Source organism: Polypterus senegalus, chromosome 13 (genome assembly GCF_016835505.1).
Source record: "Polypterus senegalus isolate Bchr_013 chromosome 13, ASM1683550v1, whole genome shotgun sequence".
Taxonomy (NCBI): Eukaryota; Metazoa; Chordata; class Cladistia; order Polypteriformes; family Polypteridae; genus Polypterus; species Polypterus senegalus.
The window spans coordinates 141,663,436-141,687,187 of NC_053166.1; the positions used below are offsets into that span (position 1 = coordinate 141,663,436).

The following is a 23,752-nucleotide window of genomic DNA, read 5'->3' on the forward strand; positions in this document are numbered from 1 at the left end:
CACCCTGTGAGGGGCTGGCATCCTGTCTGGGTTTGTCCTTAGAATTGGCTTAAGCACCAGGTGGCCCTGAACAAGAGGGTTAAGAAAATAAATGCCCTGCGCCTGTACTATACACTACATACCATTTGTACTCCCTTGCTTTCTTCAAATATTTAGATAGATAGATAGATAGATAGATAGATAGATAGATAGATAGATAGATAGATAGATAGATAGATAGATAGATAGATTATTAATCTTTTTTTTATAATGTTAAAACAATACAAAATGTTTCCTATTATTATCAGATTATCAACAACTATGCACTCCCATTGGAGTCAATTGAAATGTATTGTTTTTGTGCTTTCTGAGTTCAGAGTGATAAGACACACTCCAGAGTTTCATTTGGCCTATTATTATTCTTTTTAGTTTTAATTATTTTATTGACTTCAGTACCAAAGTTTTCATTATATAACATTAACACACATTATTTCATCTTATTCAAATCAAATATTATTAGTGAATTTGTCAGCTGCTCTCTCATGTGGTATTGGTTCCCTGGATATGTTGGAGTAAGCGGGTTCACAGAAAGAACTGAAGGTTGCTCTGCTGGGCTGCCATCCTTCACTGTGCCTCTTCTTCATCTGATATTCTTCAGCTCCTCATTCATTATGTTAGGTTCTCACCATTTTTACCTTTTAGAGATTCGCTTTCAGAGTTATGAGACAAAGGGATCTGAAGCCATCAGGGATACTGCCTTCTGAAAACCCAAATCAATCAATCAATATCTGTCATACTTGGAAACTGCTATGACTACTGATGAGTGAAACAATTCACAAAATATGAAATCTGCAATGAAACCTGGTGCTTCACTTTTGAAAAAAAAAAGCTTGCATAGAAAATCGCATTAGGTAGCAGTAAAACTCCTGTGATTGACTCAAGAAGAAAAGAGTTTAAATCCTGTCTGGAAGCATTTACATGCATTAATTCTGCATACTTCTGCCTTTCAAGAGGAAAAGAATTATCGGACACAGTTCCTGTCGCATGTAGAGATTTTGTTGAGCCACCAGAATTGTTCTGGTAGTATGAGCCCCACTTTGCCAATTATGATGGCGACCACAATTCTAAAGATGCATCAAAGACAGAAATGAAACTTTATGTTTCACAGCACTTGGAGAGACAATACCCTTAAACTCTTCAGCAGGGATCAAGAAGCAGGAAAGGGTAGTTACTAAGTGTAAAATGTAGTCAGATTTTCGTTTAGGTACACAATGGGACATTTTTGTTTGTTTTTGTCTAGAAAGTATGAAGCATGTCACCCTCCAGAAATAGAATTAATTTGACTGTGTTGCAACAAATTATTGGAATTGCACAGCTGCAGGAAAGAGAACCGGTAAACACAGAAGTGTAAATGAGGCTTTAGGGAGTTATACTTTGTGTTTTCCACTTAAAAGAGCTTTTTCAATCAACTAGAAACTATTCTTAGTTAATTTTGTGTTTTGCAATTGCAAAATTTCCTGGGAAACAAATTTTAGTGTCAGTTTTTTGAAACAACATTTGAAGGTTTCACTAATTATGACTTTACTGGTTTGGTGACCCTCTCCCTTTTATATTCTTTATTTCATAAACCTGACCAAAATGCCCCCAAATCCCATCTAGAGCCCTTATATGATACACTAACATTTAAATCTATGACCTCAGGCTATTAAATAGACTGCTACAACAAGCATGTGACACATTTATTTGTGTATTATAGATAATATAATAATAATAATGTATAAAATTACAGTTTATTCATATAGGGCATCATTCATTAAAATGTAACTTTAAGTGCTTTACAGGTGCAAATAATATAAGAATTAAAACATGAGATTTAAAAGTGTACAAAGTCTGTGGATGGGTGGCATGGTATTTCTGTGGCTAAAAGATCTGGGCTGGTAACTCAAAGGTTTCTGGATCGAATTCTGGCAATGACAGAAGGAATGCTACTCTGCTGGGTCCTTGAGGAAGGCCCTTAACCTTCAACTGCTCCAGGGGTGCTGTTCAGATAGCTGCTCCTGTGCAGCATGCTGGATCAAGGGCCATACATTGTGAAATATTACTTATAACATATAAATACATTTGTAACTTTTTCTCCTGCTTATTCTGCTACTCTTTCTAATTGTCTGGGGTCATAGATATAAAAGGTAATGTAACATATATGGGCTATAGCAGGATTTGGGGGTTTATGTAATGCACCTTAATAAAAGAATAAGTGTCCGTGTGTCCATCTGGTTGCTATGTCATTTTAACAGATGGTGCATCACAAACATTTGTAGTAGTAATAAAATGCATTACATTTCTCATTCCAACAGTTGGCACATCACAATCATTAAAACTGCTTTTAAAAATATCCCATACCAATGATGTATAACAGAAACATATCCATCCATCCATCATCCAACTCGCTGTATCCTAACTACATTGTCATGGGGCTCTGCTGGAGCCAATCACAGGGTGCAAGGCAGGAAACAAACCCCGGACAGGGCGCCAGCCCACTGCAGGGCACACACACACACAGACACACACTAGGGACAATTTAGAATCGCCAATATACCAAAACTGCATGTCTTTGGACTGTGGGAGGACACCCACGCAGACACGGGGAGAACATGCAGACTCCACTCAGGGAGGACTGGGGAAGGGAACCCGAGTCTCCTAACTGCGAGGCGGCAGAGCTACCACTGCGCCACCAAGCTGCCCAACAGAAACACATGCATTACATTTCTGAATTAAAAGAAGGTGTATCACAAGCATTTGTAGTTATACATTTTATTACTTTAAATGTTTGTGATGCCCCAATCTGTTGGAATGATCAATTCAATGCATTTTATTTCTAAATGCATTACAAAATACATTCCAATAGGTGGTGCACTGCCAACATTACTGCTAAGGTCTACGTTGATTATTTCGATTTCAACCCATCTTGGGTAGCACAGCAAGAGGGGTATAAAGGAGGCGAGGGTCACCCTATGAACATTCTGCGGCAAAACAAAAAGTGTGGGTTCATATGTTCATTTTTGGGAATGTGCTTTTGTGGGATGTGTGTGTCACTATGACAATCACATACTCAACACAGGGGTCATGTTGGTAAATGACTTCTTATGATTTAGCAGGCGGCTGGCTTTCAGTAAACACTGTTATTGTCTCTGACAAACAAATGAAGCCCTACATTTTCCATACTGACATTGTTCCTGTTTCCATCTTGCAGTTCAGCAGTCAAGTTTCTACGGCTACACAGGAATGCTGCCAAAGCGATACACCCAAGGAGTGATGACGGGCGAGAGTGAGTATCATTTTTGAATCCTTTGGGGGTACAGGCTCAGACCAAAGAGTCAATCAATCTCTCTCTTTACCTTCTGTAGCCCTTTTCACAGTCATAGCCATCACAAGGCACTCTACAAGGTTCATATTTTAAAGGGTTTTGCTTGCAGTAGAGAAGAGCAGCATCTTCATTTTAGATCCAATGCTCCAGCAGGAGCATCATGGGCCTTGATGAGGGACTTCGTGGTCAGAAGGACAGCTTCAGCATAGGCAGTGCTGCACCTAATTGCTTGGAGAACTTGGGTTTACCAAGCCACCAAAACTCCAATGACCGAAGCTTTTCATTTCATCTGAAGTCATAGTCAATAACAATTCTCTTGGTCTAAATGAGAACAGGGGATGTGCTAGAAATATCTGAATTAATCATCACAGAGTATCAATCTTTATTTATATTTTATAATGTCTTTTAGAGTTAATATCATTGGAAGATACTTTTCAGTACACAAATAATGCAGTACTACTACAACTAATAAAGGTCTTTGAAAAGATGAATCACAAGACTGGGCTGGAAAGCAAGGGGAGCAGCTTCAGTTAATATGACAATATGGGGCAGAAAATGATAACCAATGGGCGAAAGTGACAAACGGGGGATCGGGCTGCAAAGTGGGACTGTGTCATTATTACAGTCTGCCACCCTTGGGTCACCGACAATTAGAACACAGCAACCTTATTCACAAGAGACAATCATCCTAAACTTTTCTAATTAATCAAAATGAATAATGTAAATTATCCAATGAATTATTTAAGTGTATTACAGAAAAATCATTAATAGTAGAGAACAGGAAGCCATTAAACAAATGCTAAAGCAAAAGGCGACAAAAAAAACAAAATAAATCCAAACAGAGACAGCCAGAAAGACAAGAAGAAATTAAACGCAAAAGACAGGAAAAAAGGGAACACAGGACACGGTGTAAGAGAAACTAAAGACAACCATAAAGAGATGGGGGACCTGTAAGCAAACTCCGCATAACTGAAATAAAAAATGGGTTATAAACACGTTAAAATTTAAAGGAATCATCTTCGCAAATGCAAATCTCAATAGTGACTGCTCTAAGATGGTGGAACTTGATAGAGTACAGGTGGATGGACACCGGAAGTGACGTCAAGGGTCAATCTTCCAGTCTACAGAGGAAAGAAGAGATAAGGAGTTGGTATAAAGCGCCATCTTGTGTTCCAGTGGGAAATTACCATCACCTGATCCTTTAACTCTTTCAGGGCAGATGTCGACTTTTGTCGAAATTCAGGGGTAGAGGACGGTAATCAGCCGTAAAACTTGCTGCTTTGTTTTAGTTCGGCTCTCTTTGCTAGAAGGAAAGTCAGTTTCGTTGATTTGACCTCGATTACCTGCGCATGCATGAGTAGCAAAGAGTGAGCGACCTCTAAAATGGCATCGACGTCTGGCGAGAGACCAAAGTGAATGCACAAAGCAAAATATTCGGTGGATGACGTTTTGCATATTATAGCCGACTCTGACATGTCAGACTCCGATTTTAATGTAAGTGATCTGAAGATGGAGATCGAAAATGAAATTGAGGAACCGGCTTCAGCTGATCGGTCGTTCCCCAGCTGATAGCGGTGCTGAACACGCTTGTGTAGCTGATGTGCCTACAGCAACGTTCACCTGGGAGGATCACCACTTACGATGACAAAGGGTACAAACCAGATTGTGTCACGCTTCCATACAAAGACAGTCAGGCAGCCTGCCCGCCATACATTCCTACTGGCCATCGAGCGGCCCCCTACACAGCCACCAGAGACCCTAAACAGGCGCTGACAGCAGCCACAGCAACATATGAATCTTTGCTTTGTGTGCTTTTCAGAAAAGGGAGTTGCAGGCAAAAAATATTCAGCCCTCAAAGAGTTAAGTTGTTCCTAATGCTCACATGCGTGACAACAGCTAGGACATAACTGACGTCACTTTGAAACTACTGAGACACAGTAAGGTGGTCTTGAGGCAGAGGTGAACTGATAAAGGGTCTTGTTCTTCCTCCATCAAACACACTACACACTTCAAGTTCTTGACAACATAATTAACAGAAGGCAGAGATTAAACAAAACAAAGAAAGCAAAAGAAGATAACTAATAATTATAGAATAATTAACAGAAGACAAACAAAAAACAATAACAGAATACAAAAACGGCAAAAAACAAATCTCTATGGTTAGCCATAATACCATAATGAGGGGATGGCACCATTAAAAACCCTGGCCACAAGCACAACAAATATTAATTTAAACATTCATTTATTTATTTTTTAAGAAAAAAGGAAATGAGACTAAACAAGCCAACATGAGAATGTGAAAGGTTGAAACCCAAAAGTGCAAAATCAGAATGAAAACTGAAAGTACATGACAATCAAAATCTAGAATAGCAATCCAAAACTCCAAACAGTTAAGAAAAGCCAAAGCTGAATGATGAAGAGAGCCATCAACTTCAGACAGAGACAGGAACACAAAAGGGAGCAGAGGAGAGAGTGTTATTGATGTCCAATGCCAGTGCACTGATGTAGTGGCTGCCTGAGGTTTAAATAGCACTGAGGTGTTGCAGCAAAGGATCACATTACTAGGGGACTTAACGCATCCCATAATTATGGAAATATAAACTAAAGGACCTAAGGGAAAGATTGCAAAATGGACAATTTAGAAAAAATAAGAAAAGAAACAAAGTACAAAACATAAAATGAAACATAAAATTGAGACGAGACCTCCATGATAATAACTACCATGTTTAACAACACACCTCGGTAATTAATGGTAAGTGAAACCTCACTCTTGTAGCCACTGGGCACAATGCTTACCCAAAAATGAAAAAAAAAAACAAAATAGAATTAAAAGAAATCAGAAAAGCGCAAGGTGGAACAAAGGTAGGAGGAACCGCAGCTGAACTTTGGCCCAGCCAAGCGTACCATATGGCCTCCTCCCTGTGCCTGCTCCCCAATCCCGTCATGCATGTTGCTCGACGTACCGACACTCCAACATGTCAATTTTCATCAATTTCTCTAACTGTTTCTAAACAGCCCACCACTTGACTCATTTGTTACAAAGATTTTGAGGCCAATAGGAAGTGAAAATAACATTTTTGTGTTAAAAAGCAAAATCTATCAAATTTCTCATCTTACATCACACAATGAAAGTGCGTGTGAGGCAAATGGAGTGTCTGTTTGATAAAACCATTAAGGTTTAAGAAATGCACAGTGAAAATAATACAAATTTTCACAAAGATTTTCCATTTGCATTTTTCTTCTATTGTTTTCTGTTCTCTTTTATTCTTTATTCAACTCCCAAATTTAGGCACCGCTGGGGTGATTATTTCCTTGAGCCGGATCTTTACCAAGCTTCTCATCCAGGATGACAAGAAGAACACAATCATCTTCTTTTTTGTTTCTATCGGCATTGAGCTGATGTGCTTCATACTCCATCTGCTGGTGCGGAGGACTCACTTTGTGAGATATCACACAAGCCGAGCAAAGCAGGGGCTCAACGAGATGAATGGCCACACAAACCCAATGACAGGCTACAGAGTGCACCACAATCCCATCTCTGAGGAAGTAAGATTTGTAAGTTTTTCACTATTAGTGCCGGGTGGGGACAATCATTAACTGTAATCAGAATTATTTGACTGGCATGAATGGAACTTGGGTGGCTGTGCACTGTCAGCTGTTTCAGTAGCCTGCTGTCACTGAGTGTCTGCAAATGCAAAGGACAGAGGGATTAGCGTACATATGTGCTGATTCAAAACGAGACAGGAAAAGAAAAAAGATCGGGAGATGTGATGTGGATTAAAAAACAAGCAAAAGTCAAAACCACAAAAGACAGTTTAAAACATTAAGTAAAAAGTCAGTGTTTTATCGATCCATCCATTATCCAACTCATTATATCCTAACCACAGCGTCACAGGGGTCTGCTGGAGCCAATCCCAGCCAACACCGGGTGCAAGGCAGGAAACAAACCCTGGGCAGGGCGCCAACCCACCGCAGGTCAGTGTTTTAACCAAACAAAAAAAAAAATAGTTTGTAACCTGAAATGGAAAGCAAAATGATGCAATGCACAACAACACAGGAATCCTAATATTGGATGGTCCCGAGTAGAAAGTGCCGTTTTTTTGCTGACGCTCCGATCGATGACATACTTAGCATACTTCCAGGTTATTCTGGGAGATCACCATGGCAACGATCGATGCTCTACTATAAACAGTGCAATGCCACAATCAACATTAAAATTTTTAAATATTGCATAAAAATGAATAACAAGAGCATAATCCTTGGGGTCCAAACCTCAAAGTTCATATATAAGACACACTTAGATTTACTAGGGAAGGCAACAAAAGAAAAATAAACGAAAACAGCATTTTATATCGACGTACGTGTCAGGTGTGCATAGTTTGTTCATTTGTTTGTAATTTGCTTTTTATTTTTTTGGTTCTCTTCATCATTATTACAGACGCAGAATGGTCAGGAGCACATTAGTATTTACTTTCTGATAGTTCCGCTTTGTTCTGATGTGTTAATAATATTTATTTCTATTTTTATTGTCTTACGATTAAAGCCAGTTTTGTCAAGCAGAGTGCAACACATTTCCAGGCATGTATGCCTGCTATAAAATAAGGAGACATGTAAAGCGAAGTACCCAAACCTTCAGCACCCAAAGGAAAAATTTCATTAGTGACTGGAGCTCAAACAACAACAGAAAGGAACGCTTATGTGGGAAAAAATGTGTTTTGTTTTATGATATTGATTCTGGTTTAGTCCTGTTTATCTAAAGAAAGATATCCTGTATAATTAAGTCCCTGCACTGAATCAGAAACAAAAAGCCTTTTTCAATCTCTACCCCTCGTAAAATACATTTAGTCCTTGACATGTCCATCTTGTTTCACCAAACGTGTTGGCAGGGAGTACAAACTGTTGCTTCTCGTGGTTTGCATTGATCATTTAGCTTCAGTGAAGATGGTTGGCTTCCTTGGATTACAAATTTATATCCTTATCATGATTTTCTGGGTATTTATTCCATTATTTAGTAAGAAGTACACTAGTGTGTCTGATGTTGACGTAGGGGCAACTTTCCAGCATTCGGTGTTGTTTACCTGCTCATTATTAGGATTCAGTTAAGGCAGCAGAGCCACACAGGAAAATGCAAATTAATCAGAGAGCAACAAAACATCCATCCATCCATCCATTATGCAACCTGCTATATCCTAACTACAGGGTCACGGGGGTCTGCTGGAGCCAATCCCAGGGCACAAGGCAGGAAACAAACCCTGGGCAGGGCACCAGCCCACCAGAGGGCATGCACACACATACCAAGCACATACTAGGGACAATTTAGAATTGCCAGTCCACCTAACCTGCATGTCTTTGGACTGTGGGAGGAAACCGGAGTACCCGGAGGAAATCCATGCAGACATGGTGGGGTTGTCAGGGGTTTAACATGCAAACTCCAAACAAGGAGGACCTGGGAAGCAAACCCGGCGGTCTCCTAACTGTGAGGCAGCAGCGCTACCCACTGCGCCACCGTGCCACCCAACAACAAAACAGAATTAAGCATTTAAAACTATAGCTAAAATGTTTCTAAATACCTTATACATGTAAAAATCACACTGTCATGCTTTACTGAATTCAGTATAAGAAAAAAGGAATAATGACCAGCTAATCAAATGGGATGAATTGGAGGTAAAACGAGATCACTGAATTTTAAATTGGGTGGGATAAAAAGTTGCAGCCACAGAGGGTCCTCGAGACTGAGTTTGAGAACTGCTGCTACAGTATAGCTTAAAAAACAAAAACCCAAAAGTTAACAGTTCATTGTTTGGCAGCTGAAGTTCTAGTAATTCAATCACCAGAAACACATCTGAATTTCAGACATTGAAGTGAATGCAGTAAGGAATTAAAGTTGTACCGCCACTTTTAACATCAGATTGAAGAACCACAACTAAAGACCAGTTTTAGGATGAGCTGCTTATATTGCATAGAAGCCTAAAGAAATATAAAATATCAATAAATAGTTTTTATTCTTGTATCCATTTATTAAAATATAGCAAAATGTTAAGTGTTAGAATTTTTTATTTTTTATTTTTTTGAATATACTATGAGCAAAAACAAAAAAAGAAAACGCATGTTGTACAATATTTTATTATTATGAACATTCTGTGTTTTAAAACTGCATCATTGTGAGCTGTAAAATTAAAGATAGTGACAGATTATGAAAGGTTAGGTTCCGTGGGATACCCCGTTTAACATCAAGAGGAAGAAAAGACAAAGAAAATGCAAAATACAGCACAAATACTGAATACGGCTTTGCATATCAGTAGTTTGACCTTTTTGGTAACTTGGAGTCCAAAATGAATGCCAACTTCGGGTCAGCGAGTTCTTTAAAATAATTCAGCAGGTGAAGGAGCAGATTCCCCTGGAGGTGACGTCAGAGCTCTTCCTGTGGGACAGGAAAAAGGAACAGAGTTAGTGCTGGTGTCACTTCAGCAACCCTTGCTTCCCTTGACATCAACAATATGCTTCATCAGTGTGATTCTATGTAATATGATTTGAATGACACTAGAAAAAAATAAACAAAATGGCAGCATGCTGATTTTAGAAAAATAAATTTGAAAAATACAATGAAAGCAAAACTACAGTAGAACATACAAATGAGTTAGAAAAACAACATTACAAGGTAGAATACAAAAATGCTTGAAAATATTAGGCAAAAAGGAATCCAAAGACACTAAAAAGGCAGCAGCAATCAGCAAAAAATCATTCGGTTGAAACACAAGAAAGCTACTAAAAGAGAACTTTTTACCAAGGCACAGGACTCCGTGTGAGAACAGGGAAGGCACACCCAGCTTCTCTCTTTAATTCCCTTTTAGTCTTTCTGCCCAAATATGACTGGTAAGCAAAATATGAAGGTGGGCGGGGCCAGAAAAAAATGCACATGAGAGTTGGGGCAAGAGGCGGGGCTAGACCCAATCCTGATGTATGGGCCATCGTTTACCCTTTGGAGTGGCTGACATTTTTCAAGGCAGTAGTTTCTCATACTAAATCTTTAGCCATTAGTAAAAATAACACAAACCAGTCATTTGCTTATGACAGTTTCTGTGCAGTCCATTAAGATTTCAATTAAAACATACATATATATATACAGTAGATAGATAGATAGATAGATAGATAGATAGATAGATAGATAGATAGATAGATAGATATTATATATATCCTAACAATACTGCACCTTGACTCTTGAAGCTGCAACTTTTTCTTCATTTGTTGCTGCAGAAGATATCTACTCGCCTGTGACAACAGCTGGTGGCATTTTCAATTTTTGGTTGAACATGACTTCATGCAAATCTGACTAATGACTTCAGCTTCTGATGGTAGCTGTAGGGAATATGCAAAATCACTCATTATTATCTAATTGGATGTAGGCACCTCAGGAAGTCTTCAGCAATCTTTATTGCTCTCTGTCACTCAATTCCTCCATCTAAGGGTTGCTAGAGTTGGGGAAGCCTTAGGGAACAGTGGAAGTGAGCAAGATCATTAGCGCTGTGATTTAGGGGCGATGATTTGTACAATTGCTTTCCCCATTATGTTCACGCGCAGAAATGCTTGAAAGAGCAGAGCTGGTAATTTCGTTTAGTTTGGTGCACATGGGCTGCTCAACAAGCTGGACTGAGAAAGACAAAGGGAATTGTAATTGTAGAAGATGTACATTTTCATGGGGTTTTTGCAGAGAAATATACTGTAGCTATCGGGCATATACAAGCAGGTTTTTCCCACCCATCCATTGTTCAAGCTGTTGTATCAATTCAATGTAATCTCAAGACATACAAAATACACCAGGAATGTACATCCTGGTACTGATAAACGGCTGAAATATATAAGCAGCTCAACAGTTTTCACATAGTTTTAGAGAATATTTTCCTGATGCTGTTATTGTGAATATTCAAGGTTCTCCCTGAGGGAAGGCCAAAGCCCATGAGAACTTTGGAATCACCCAGCTGTCATTGAGACCCACGGAAACCTGAGATTAACAAAGATCTGTTCCCTAGCCTTGGAAACTCTAACTGGCTCCTTATTTTGGTGCACCTTGTGATGAATCATTGAGCACCTCTGTGAACTGTTGATTTCATATTTGGGTATTTTGGAACAGTTCTTGACAGAGTTTATTTACAGTATTATGTTGTTTGATGATAATGTCTCAGCCATATCATTTGTGGAGTTTACTGATGGCTGCTATGTTATGGATTGTTTTATACCCATGGCTAGTCTCAAGTTGGTTAACTGCCAGGAGACACAAAGTAGAGATAAAATGTGAATACCCCACATGGAGTGAGTTATCAGATGAGGCCCTCAGGAGTCTGGCCTTGGTCTGCTACTTTTCCTGATTTATATTAATGACATTGATTTTAGTACAGTTAGTAGACTAGTGAAATTCACAGTGGATGCTAACATTGGAGGAATGGCAGACACTGAGAAAGCAGCAGAAACAATTCAAGAAGACTTGGACAAGCTTCAGATCTGGGCGCACACTTGGGAAATACAGCTTAACATAGAAAAGTGCAAAGTGCTAGACATCGGCAAAATGAAAGTCAGTTATAAATACAGGAAGGGAGGCAAGAACAACCTTGGGAAAAGATTTAGGAGTTAATGGTGATACAACAATTTCATCATCTAAGCAATGCGCAGAAGCTTTTAAAATATCAAATAAAATGTGAAGAGATATCGTTAAAACTGTTGAATATAAATCAAGGGGGGCAGCACGGGTAGCACTGCTGCCTCGCAGTTAGGAGACCCGGGTTCACTTCCCAGGTTCGCTTCCCAGGTTCTCCCTGCATGGAGTTTGCATGTTCTCCCCATGTCTGTATGGGTTTCCTCCGGGTGATCCGGTTTCCTCCCACAGTCCAAAGACAAGCAGGTTAGGTGCATTGCCGATTCTAAATTGTCCCTAGTGTGTGTGTGTGTGTGTGTGTTTGTGTGTGTGTGTGCCCTGCGGTGGCACCCTGCCCAGGGTTTGTTTCCTGCCTTGCGCCCTGTGTTGGCTGCGATTGGCTCCAGCAGACCCCCATGACCCTGTAGTTAGGATATTGCAGGTTGGATAATGGATGGATGGATGGATGGATACATATGGGGTTACACTGAGACTATATAAGGCATAAGTGAGACTGCACTTCAACAAGAAAGACATAGCAGCACTCAAAGCTGTGCAGAAGACAGCAGCCAAGTGCAACCCAGGAGTTAAGGACATGTCGTACTGTGTAGTCTTGAGCAGAGGAGACTTCATGTGGAGCTAATCCAGGTCACCAAACTTCTCAAAGGTATTGATTAAATAGATCCAGCAGAATTATTTCAACTTAACAATGAATCACGTACTCAAGAAATGGAAATTAAAAGGAAGTGCATTTAGGACTGACACACAAGATGCATTTTTTTACTTAAATAGTTCTACAAATCTGAAACAAACTACAGAGACATGCAGTTGAAGCAGAAACCTTGACAACCTTTAAGGAGTATCTGGATGAGATATTCGGACAGCTTGGCTATCAGCAGAACGAAAAGGCTTGATCGACTTAATGGTGTCCTCTCGTTTGTCAGATTTCTTATGTTCTTACTCTGAGCCATCATGGGCAAAAAAGGGCAAGATGAAGGCTCCTAGGAGTTAGTTGTCCATGCGTAACATCAAAGGAAGAACTCACCGCAAAGTTTAGCTCTAGTTTGGGAAAGGATCATGAGGATTTTATGAGGAGCGTTGTTCAACATGTCACTTGTCACTCCTCTTTTCAGATCAATACATTGGCTCCCTGTAGCAGCACATTTTAAATTCAAATCCTTGATGCTTGCCTACAGAAGAGTCAATGGATTGCACCCATATACTGTATGTATGGAGACACTTGTAATGTCCTATGCTTCTTCTCACCCACCAAAGTCTGCTGGTAATGTCGCCTCTGTGTGATATTAAATCTCAGTCCAGACTCTTTTCATGTGTAGCTCCAGGCTGGTGGAACATGCTGCCAACCTCCATTTGGAACTTTGATTTGCTCAGGATGTTAAAAAGCAGTTAAAGACTCTCTTGTTTGGTGAATTTCTGTCTAATTGACATTAGTCGTTGGATTGTGTTTTTTCTGAGCTCTTCACTTGTGATGATCAATTTTGTAACCTTGTCCTGTAACACTTGTTTCCATACAGTCCCCCAGACTGATTGGGTTGGACAGATAGAACTTTATTTGTCTCCATGGGGAAATGTGGCATAAACATGTTAACCTCTTTTGTGAGTCGCTTTGGAGAAAGCTATCTGCTAAGCAAACAGATGTAAATGTAAATGCAAACCCCAATGAACAAAAATATGAATATTTCATTTATTGAATTTAATAAGAAATTCCAAGAGATGCAAAGATGTAAAAATTTTAGAAAGACACTAAGTCCAAAATATTCAAAGCTAAATGAAAAGAAATGCGAAAGGAAAGAAAACAATAGTCATTTGACAAAAGGTAGTATGAACTAGGAGTCCCAGGGCACATAAGTCCCAAAATGCCCTATCACAAATGCCCACTAGAGGTGATGTACCACCAAACAGAGCTGGATAAATGTTTACAAAAATAAAAATGTTTATTCTTCACAAAATGCTGTCACACAGTGAAGTTCTGTAGAGCACAACGGACATAAAGGATTCACTTGAAACTCAAGGCCACCCACAAGAACAAATCCCAAAATGAAACTCCAGGAATATTTAAAATGCAGAGTGAAAGGTCAACGAAAAAACAGTAGACCACAAAAAGTGCAAGGCATGAAAAATTCACTCTAACACTCCCCACTCTTAAGGGACAGGAACTATGGGAGATCCTTCAGATTTATAGGTTGGAGGGCAGTTCCAGGAGGTGATTAGCAGGTGGCCCCACAAACCACAGAGAATATAACCAAGGCAGTTTACTAACATAGACACAATTAAAAATAAAGAATATTGCAAAAACTTGACAAAAGTAACATTACCATCTCTCTATTATTTTAAAAAGGTTTTCAGTCGTGTCCACGTTATTCAGCCTTGACACTCCCCTTCACATCTCTCGCGCAATCATTACTCCTACTGCACACGTCCTCTCCCCGTGCCACTCTCAGTGCTGCAAACTCACCTTTCAACACAGTCGGTTATAATGGCAAGACAGAAAAGCAAATTATGTACAGTATTCATGAACGTCGAGTTTTAAATTGAGATTGAAAAACAGTGGGAGGGGCTTATAATGAACATTGAAAAAAGAAAACGAACAAAAAAGATCTGCATATAATAAAAATCAAGAATAAAGAGAATCATTCGATAAACGAGAAAGAGAAAAATATTGACAACAATATGCGAATAGAAATGCAATAAAGCAACATTTATAGAATGTAAGTTAGAGGATAAAGTAATTCATAATATTGTTTTTGATGAGCTGTTAATGTAATTTAATTTTTTATTTACTTATAATTATGCTTTACTTTTTTACTTCTACTTTTACTCTTTTACTTTTTACTACGTTTTATTATTCATTGGTATTTAAAATTGACAGTTGTAGTGAAATACTCAAGTAACTGATTTTCAATCTATAATAACTGAGGACCATACTCTGCTATATACCAACTCTTCAAATAACCATCGATTTCTCTAATGTGCAAAGTCAAACATCAGCATCAGAAGAGAAAAGCCAAAAAGTCCACACAAGGAGGCCAAAAACAAAAATAGTCAAAGACCAAGAAACTTACAAATGGATGAAAGAAGAGACGTTGAACAGCAAAAGAAAGGAAAAGCTGGGGCAGTCAGGTGAAGTACACAGTGTCGGTCAGGTCAAAGCTAAAGTCCTAAAGTGCAAATTAGTGAGGAAAAAGGAATGGGAGCAAAACTACCAGTTAAAAAAACATTAACAAAGTTAAGAACATTGGAAAACAACAAGATTTACAGAAAACAATGAAAAACTCTACAAAGCAATAATACAGCCTTAATACTCTGGATGTTATGGTAGAGGAAACTAGCAAGGGCATTTGAGCAGTAAAAAAAAGACAAGAAAAAGGTCACAACTGTATGATTAAGAATCAAAGACCAACACCGAAAACAGAATTACAAATCAAGGGAAAAATATTCAATGAAAAAGGGTCAGTACCAAAGCAAGACTTAGGAAAAGATATTTTAAGAATTCAAAACAATCCAAGAAATAAATTAAATGAACAAGCAAACCACTGATTAGCCAAAAATCACAACATACATTTTATAAAAACATAAGTGCATTAAAATATAAGAGTCAATCAGGTTTTTCTTTGGTTAGCTTGTACCTAACTTGCTCCATTATCTCGCCCACCTTAACTTAAACCCCAATATCCTTTTCAGAGGTTGTTTCATGTAAGTCTTCATTACACATCTTGTGTTTGTAATCAGTAGTGTTGCTTTTAGTGTGAAGTAGGAGTTCTTGGTTAGTGTAGTGGTCAGACCACTGGCAAAGTACAAATATTTTTAATAAGAGAACATAAGAACATACAAAATTTGACAAACAAGAGGAGACCATTCAGTCCATCAGACCTCTTTGTTTAGCTAAGAGTTAATCTTTCCCAGTATCTCATCCAGATTCTTCTTAAAGGTTGTCCAGGTTTCTGCTTGAGTTCCATGACTCACTCCATGATTCCCACAACTCTTTGAGTAAAGAAGTTTTTCGTGGCTTCAGCTCTTAATTTCCACTGGTGTCCTCAAGTATGTGATTCACCAATTCTGCTTGATCTACTTTATCAAAGGCTTTGAGGGCTCTGAAAACTTTGATAAAGTCCCCACACAGTGTTCTCTGTTCGTTTAATTCTCCAAGTCTGTCAGAGTACGACATGTCCTCAAATCCTACAATGTACAGTACTTGGTTGCTCTCCCCTGTACAGCTTTAGGTGCTGCTATGTCATTGTTGTAATTCACAGTGACCAGAACTGTGCACAATACTCCAGGTGTGGTCTCACTAGTACAGCATAATGCTCACCAACTATGGAAAAACCTTGTATGTCACAACTTTCAAGATTTTGGCAAATTGAGAAAATGGTGTCGCCCCTATAATTAACGATTTCTAGATTTAATTTTCCCAAGCTTCACGTACACAATATTGTTTTTTTTTTCACAAATCAACAACATCTGCCATTTAAATCTCACAGTCGCAGCCTTTAAATCATGTGATTGTAATCTGATATTTTCATTGGTCAGTGGAGTTGCTTGGTTTTTGTCTTGCAGTATGTAAAATACTTTGTACAGAACAAAATAGTTTCTTCCATCATGCTATGACCAGAATGAAGACATATTTGGCAGTCACCACTACCTTATAACATATGGAAAGACCCAGTAACTCCAAAAAATAAAGAAACTCAATTTTTTAAAAATGGCAGTTACTAAGTTTTTCCATTGCATGTTGGACTTGGTACTCCAATACTGGTGGTGTGGTGAAGGAGATCGATCACACCCTTCTGGGCAGACGTTGGAGTCTCTTGCAAAACTGCAGGGTCTACAGAAGTGCCCAGTTTGTGAATTCTGACCACAGACTTGTTGTTGCTACTCTTAGGATCCAGCCTAGGTTCAGTAGGTTACCACCTACTAGGAAAATGAGCCTGGACTTGTTAGAGGAATCTGTGAGCAAGTGACACACCATCTGTGGTCTAGTGACCCATGTCCTGCTTACAGAGGAATCGAAGCATTATGCACATCTGAATCTGTTCCTCAGAGAGTTGCAGACAGGGCGGCTGATGGAACGGTCCTTATGGATGACACTACAGTTGTGACCCGCTGGGCTGGCTACTTTGAGCAGCTGTTCAAAGTTAATCCTCCGGCTAGGACGTTGGATACCTCTGGGTCCACGGTTCTTGAGGCTGATCCTCCAATTAGCTGTGAACCATCCAATCTCACTGAGATTGCACAGGTGGTGAACCAGCTGAGGGGGGGAAAGGCTGCAGAGATCTGTGGTATCCAGGCTGGTGGTAAGGCTGTCCTTCTGGCATTGCAAGCAATCATTGCTTCCATTTGGAAGACTGGCATCATCCCAACTGACCTGAAAACGGGACTTGTCATCCCTATCTGGAAAGGGAAGGGTGATCACCTGGACTGCAGCAATTACAGGGGGATAACACTGCTCTCAGTGCCGGGTAAGGTCCTTCCTGGAGTCATCCTCAATAGGATCCGTGATCACTTGCTCACCTATCAGCGACTGGAACAGTCTGGCTTTACACCTAAGAAGTTTACCATCGACCGCATCCTAGCACTGAGGGTTCTCATGGAGCGCAAACGTAAATATCGATAGAGTTTCTTTGCAGCCTTCAAGGTTGCAGGATATCATGGCCGGCCTGTACACTGGTACTGTGAGTGCTGTGCAGAGTGGAGGTAGATCCTCTGTGTTTTTCCCATTTGATTCTGGGGTTCGTCAGGGGTGTGTTCTGCTCCTACTCTGTTCAATGCTTGTACGGACTGGGTGTTGGGCAAGGTCATAGGGTCCAGCGGCTGTGGAGCATCTGTTGGTGAAGAAAGATTCATGGATCTTGACTTTGCTGACGATGCTGTGATCTTCGTGGAGTCAATGGAGGCTCTGATCGGGGCACTCAAGAGACTGAGCGAGGAGTCTAAGTATCTGGGTTTGCGAGTGTCCTGGATAAAAATCAAGGTCCAGGACTCTAATGACCTCTTGGGCACAGCCATCAGCAGTGTGTCTGTTTGCGGAGAGAGTGTCAACCTTGTCGAGAGGTTTACTTACCTTGGCAGTGACATTCATGTCTCTGGTGACTCTTCCTATGAAGTCAGTTGACAGATTGGGAGAGCTTGGAGGGTCATGGGGTCGCTGGAAAGGGGTGTGTGGCACTCGCGATATCTATGCAAAAGAATGAAGGTCCAAGTCTTTAGAGTCTTGATGCTTCCTATCTTGCTATATGGTTGCGAGACATGGACACTATCCATTGATCTGAGATGAAGACTAGACTCCTTCAGTACCGTGTCTCTCCGGAAAATCCTTGGGTACCGTTGGTTTGACTTTGTGTCGAATGAGCGGTTGCTCATGGAGTCCCAAATGAGGCACATTACCTGCATTGTGAGGGAGTGTCAGTTACGGCACTACGGCCATGTGGTGTTTTTCCTTGAGGGTGATCCGGATCGTAAGACCTTCATTGTTGGAGACATGAGTGGCTGGACCAGGCCAAGGGGTCACCAACGTAACACCTGGCTGCGGCAGATAGAAGGTCATTTCCAGTGGGTGGGACTGGACCGCGTGTCTGCTTGGGGGGTTGCAAACTGAGATCCCGAGTTGTTTCATCGTGTGGTGGGTGCGGCAACGCACTGTACCAGTGCATGCTCCCCAACTTGACTTGACCTGATGTGAGAATGTGTTTGTCACTAGACTTAAATTTAACGCTTTTTATAATGTAATCTAACATTTTATTTGCCTTTTTAAATTTTTCTGTGTATTGCTGATGCAGCCACAAATTGGCTCCCACTTTTCTTAAGATTGTGAGTTGGAAACACATTAAATGTACAAATCATTCTTAGTGAAGTGACTTGGATACAAGGGTACCTGCAAAATTTGTTAAAGTGTTGTTTCTTTATGTCTTTTAAACAGTGACAGTGGTGAGTGTTGCTTGCCAGTTTTGCTTTTAAAAAACAATTTAAACTGAGCAATTTAAACTCTAAACGTTAAACCAAACAAAGCGGCTCAAGTTTTGCCTTCAGAAAGGTTTCAGACCCCACATTTTACAAATTTATGTGCTCTTTCCTTTTGCTGTATTTTTGTGGTATCCTTTCCCATATTTGTGCCTTAACACAATCCTGTCTGTTAGCTCTACATGCAGATTTATGGCTTGGCTTTTATTTTCATACACATTGTCAGCCATGGGACCTTCAATAGACAGGTGTGTGCCTTTCCTAATCATGTCCAGTCAGATGAAGTGACCACAGGTGGACTCCAAACCAAGTGTTGAAACATCTCAATGATGATCAGTAGAATGGGATGCACCTGAGCCACATTTCATGTGTCTTGGCAAAGGGTCTGATTACTTGTGTCAATGTGATATTTCAGTTATTTTTTTTATTTTTAATACATTTACAAAAACTTATAAAATCCTGTTTATAGTTTGTCATTTTAGGGTATTAAATGTTACTCAATGTGGGAAAAATGAATTTAAATGATTTTACCATAAGGGTGCCACATCACAAAATGTGAAAAAGTGAAGGAGTCTGAGGACTTTCTGCATTCACTGTACCTACCAAGCACTTTAGCTCCGGAGAGGAACAGGCTGATGCTACTGGGACCCCACAGTCTGCATTGATCTCATGGCACATACTGCAGGTTCCCGCTGGGGAGTAAATGAAAAAATGGTAACTCTGCTCTGCTCATCAAAAATAGATGCATAGCATCTTCTGCTTTCTAAAAAGGGCGTGTGGAGAGGACTAATGCAGAAATAAATAGACATGCACAGAAAATGCAGCAGAAAAAAAATCTATAAGAAGCCTAACAGGGTGTCACATAATAATTCAACTGAGATGGCACAGATGAAGAAAAGGAATTTCTCTTAACAAAGGAACCTGACATTAACACTATTGTGCTTCAAGAAATGGCACTTTCTTCAGATCTATCCTCCGCCATCTTGGCTTACCTTGTTTAGGTGTGATTACAGGACCCACCATCAGTTCTGTCCAAATCTGTATGGTGAGTTCCTCCAAATGCCAAGGCCTGACTCACACCCTGAACTCATAGATAGATAGATAGATAGATAGATAGATAGATAGATAGATAGATAGATAGATAGATAGATAGATAGATAGATAGATAGATAGATAAAATTCCTTTATTAAACAAAAGAACAATAACATCAGTTATGCATCAAATTAAACATAAGCAACAAAACTGAGATTCATCACGAAAAGCAAAACGCTCCCCATCACTAGCTCATAACTCAAACTAACCTTACCCCTATCCTAACCCTAACCCTGACCATAATCATAACCCTTATCCAGAGTTCACATTACTTACTCCATACCCCAAATACATTTAAAAGTATAGATAGATAGATAGATAGATAGATAGATAGATAGATAGATAGATAGATAGATAGATAGATAGATAGATAGATAGATAGATAGGGTGGTTTTGAAAAAGACAAATTTTATTTGTTCCCAATGTGAAATTAAAACTTTCTGCCTTATAGATTTAATTTTAAAAAGATGCATTTGACATTTTTACCCATCAATCTGCACTCAATAACCCATAGAGACAAAGTGAAAACATGCTTTAAGAATAGTTTGCAAATCTATTCCAGTTCAAAACCTGAAATTTCTCATTCGTATAAGTATCCAGACCCTTACTTCCGTACTTTGTAGAAGCCCCTTTGGCAGTAATTGCAGCTTTGAGTCTTCTTGGGGAAGTTGCTACAAGCTTTGCTCCCCTGGATTTGAGCAGTTTATCTCATTCTTCCTAGCAGCTCATCTCAAGCTCTGTTAAATTGAATAGGAAACATTTGTAAACTTCGATTTTCAGGTCACTCCACAGATGAGTTTTAAGTCTGGATGTTGGCTGGGCCACTTAAGGATGGTCAGAGACTTGACCCAAAGCCACTCCAGCACTTTCTTCATTGTATGCTTTGAGTCATTGCTGTGCTGAAAGGTGAACCGTCACTCCAGTCTTAGGTCATGTGCACCCTGGAGCAAGTTTTCTTCATGAACCTTTCTGTATCTGGCTGCATTCATCTCCCTGTCTCTGCTGCTGAAAAGATCCCCCACAGACTGATGCTGCCTTGTCCATGCTTCACCGTAGGGATGGTATTAGTCAGGTGATGAGCAGTGCCTCGTCTTTGCCCAAAACGTTCAGTTTTTGTCTCACCGGACCAGGGAATCTTTTTCCTCATACTTATAAAGTCCTTGAGGTGCCATTTGGCAGACTCCAAGTGGGAAGTCACATGTGGCTGATTGATGGAGAGCTGCTGAGGCGGTCATCCTCCCGTCAGGTTCTCCCATTCCAGCAGAGGACTTCCGAAGCTCTGTTAGAGTGACCATTGTGTTCCTGGTCACCTGTCTAAGGCCCTTCTTTCCCAGTTATGTTACGTAGACAATTCAGTTTGCCACAGATGGATTCCAGGCTGGTTCTCGACACATCTCAAGGAGAATTAAAACAAACAGGATGCATCTGAGCACAGTTTGGAGAGCCACAAGAAAGGGTTTCAATACTTATATAAATGAGGGAGTTCAGGCTTTGATTTTTTAATACATTTGCACACCTTTCTGGAAACATGTTTTCACTTTGTCATTACTGGTTATTGAGTGTAAATTGATGGGCAAAAACTGGCATACGTGTCCATTAAAGTTTACTGCACAATAAAGTGATGGGTTTCTAAATACTTTCTGAATCCACTGTAAATATTTTCTGCAAAAAATGATTTTTTCATTCCTCTTAATATAATAACTAGCCTGCAATATTTTAAAGTTAAAATCAGGCTTTTTTATGTATGTCATGTGCCAAATGCATACAAATTCTTTTCGTTTGTTACATATTTTATTTTGATTCATGCAAAACAAATGATATCAGCAGCTGACAAAATCAATGCTTTTTTTATTGTCAATACCAGATGACTAACATTGCTCTAGCTGGCTGCAAGTGGGCCAGTTTCTCCACATCTGTCATCGTATAATAAATCTGCTCTTTACACGTGTGCCGCTTTCATTCCTAACATGCAGCAGAGCCGTTTCGCTCGACGTGTACCAATTAACCGAGTCTCAGTAGAACACAAGCCCTTTGGGGGGGATCAGACCATCACTTCTCAACAAGGTCACCTCAACCTACTTTTCTTATAGTGTGCGCCAGTAATTGCTAATAACCAAGCAAGAAGAACGCATGTGAGAAATACTTCTTTCAAAGCCTGTCAGGAGTCTTTTTTTGTCATATAAAATCATTTTTTTTAATTGAAGCTTCTTCTTTGGCAGAAAAAAAAGCTAAGAAAGTTCTTTCTTTATTTTAAGGAAAATGGACCAGCGGGAATTTCTCCCTCAGAAGTCATGACAGAGGCCGAATTTGCAGGCAGTGGCACCTACGTCCGCTTTGATGTCCCCAAGCCAAAAATAAGGCGAAGCTGGCCCAGTTTTCGAGGTAAGACAGTCCTCCCTGATCAAATCTGATGGAGGGAGGTGACTTGTTAAAACAGTGGCTTGGAAAGGAGGATCACTCCATTACAAGAACAACAGCAGACAACTAGCAGGAAATTATAAAGAAGTATGTGACGTCCTGCTTATTTCATCACGTGAATGTCTTGTAGTACCAGTTTAATAAATGTGCATCTCAGACCTCATCCATATTTTATTATGCTTTTCACAAGTCCTCTTGATATGCTGCATACAAGCATTCTCTCAATTTTTTGACAATCAGGTCCACAGGTATTTGGACAGTGACACAATTTTCATAATTTTGGCTGCGTGCGCCACCACAATAGGCTTGAAACAAAAGTAATCAAGATATGATTGAAGTGTAGACTTTCAATTTTAATTCAAGGAGTTTAACAAAAATATTGTATGAGCTGTTTAGAAAAGACTGACAAGTTTATAGATGGCCCCCCATTTTCAGGGACTGTAAAGTATTTGGAGAAACTAACATCATCATAAATATAATGATCATTATTAATATATGGTTGAAAGTCCTTTGCAGTCAACGACTGCCTGAAGTTTGAACCCATGGCCTTCTCTAACACTGGGTTTCTACCCAACTGATACTTTGCCTGGCCTTTACTGCAGCTGTTTTCAGGTGCTGCTTGCTTGTTGGACTTTCTGCCATCAGTGTTGTCTTCATCAAGTGGAATGTGTGTCCAGTTGGGTTAAGGTCAGTTGATTGACTTAGTTATTGAAGAATCTTCCACTACTTTGCTTTGAAAAGCACTTTGCTTGCTGTCACAGTATGTTTTGGCTCATTGTCCATCTGTACTATGAAATCAGTTTTGCAGCATTTGGCTGAATCTGAGCAGATAGTATAGAGCCCTGGACACTTCATCCTGCAAGTTCTGTCAGCAGTTATATCATCGATAAACACCAGTGACTGACTTCCATTGGCAGCCATGCATGATCACGTCATAACACTGCCTCCACCATGTTTCACAGATAATGTGGTATGCTATAGATCATGAGCCGTTTCTTCTCTTCTCTATTTTCTTCTCTTTCCAGCATTCTGGTATATATTGATCTTAGTTTCCTTTGCCCAAAGTAAATTGTTTCACAACTGGAAAGGCTTTTAAAAAATGATTTTTGGCAAAGGCTAATCTGCCCTCCCTATGCTCAAGGTTTACCCGTGGTTTGCACCTTGTGGTAAACCTCCTGTCTCTACTTTCATGGTTTTCTCTTGATTGTAGGCTTTGGCAATGATTGGTCTACCTCCCGGAGAGTGTTCTTGGTTTGGCTAAATGTCATGAAGGGTTTCTTCTTCATCATGGACAGAA

At 39.8% G+C, this 23,752-nt stretch overlaps 1 protein-coding gene across 2 annotated transcripts in view; it reads left to right on the forward strand.

The window, feature by feature from the left end:
- Positions 1-23,752, forward strand: part of slc29a4 (solute carrier family 29 member 4) — a 106,283-nt gene that overhangs the window by 67,676 nt on the left and 14,855 nt on the right. The window contains exons 6-8 of one of the 2 annotated variants that reach the window (XM_039774638.1): positions 3,230-3,304; positions 6,633-6,898; positions 22,293-22,419. In XM_039774638.1, the coding sequence (XP_039630572.1) occupies positions 3,230-3,304; positions 6,633-6,898; positions 22,293-22,419 (468 nt within the window). The remainder of the gene's footprint in view (positions 1-3,229; positions 3,305-6,632; positions 6,899-22,292; positions 22,420-23,752) is intronic. The other variant, XM_039774639.1, reaches the window with a different exon arrangement.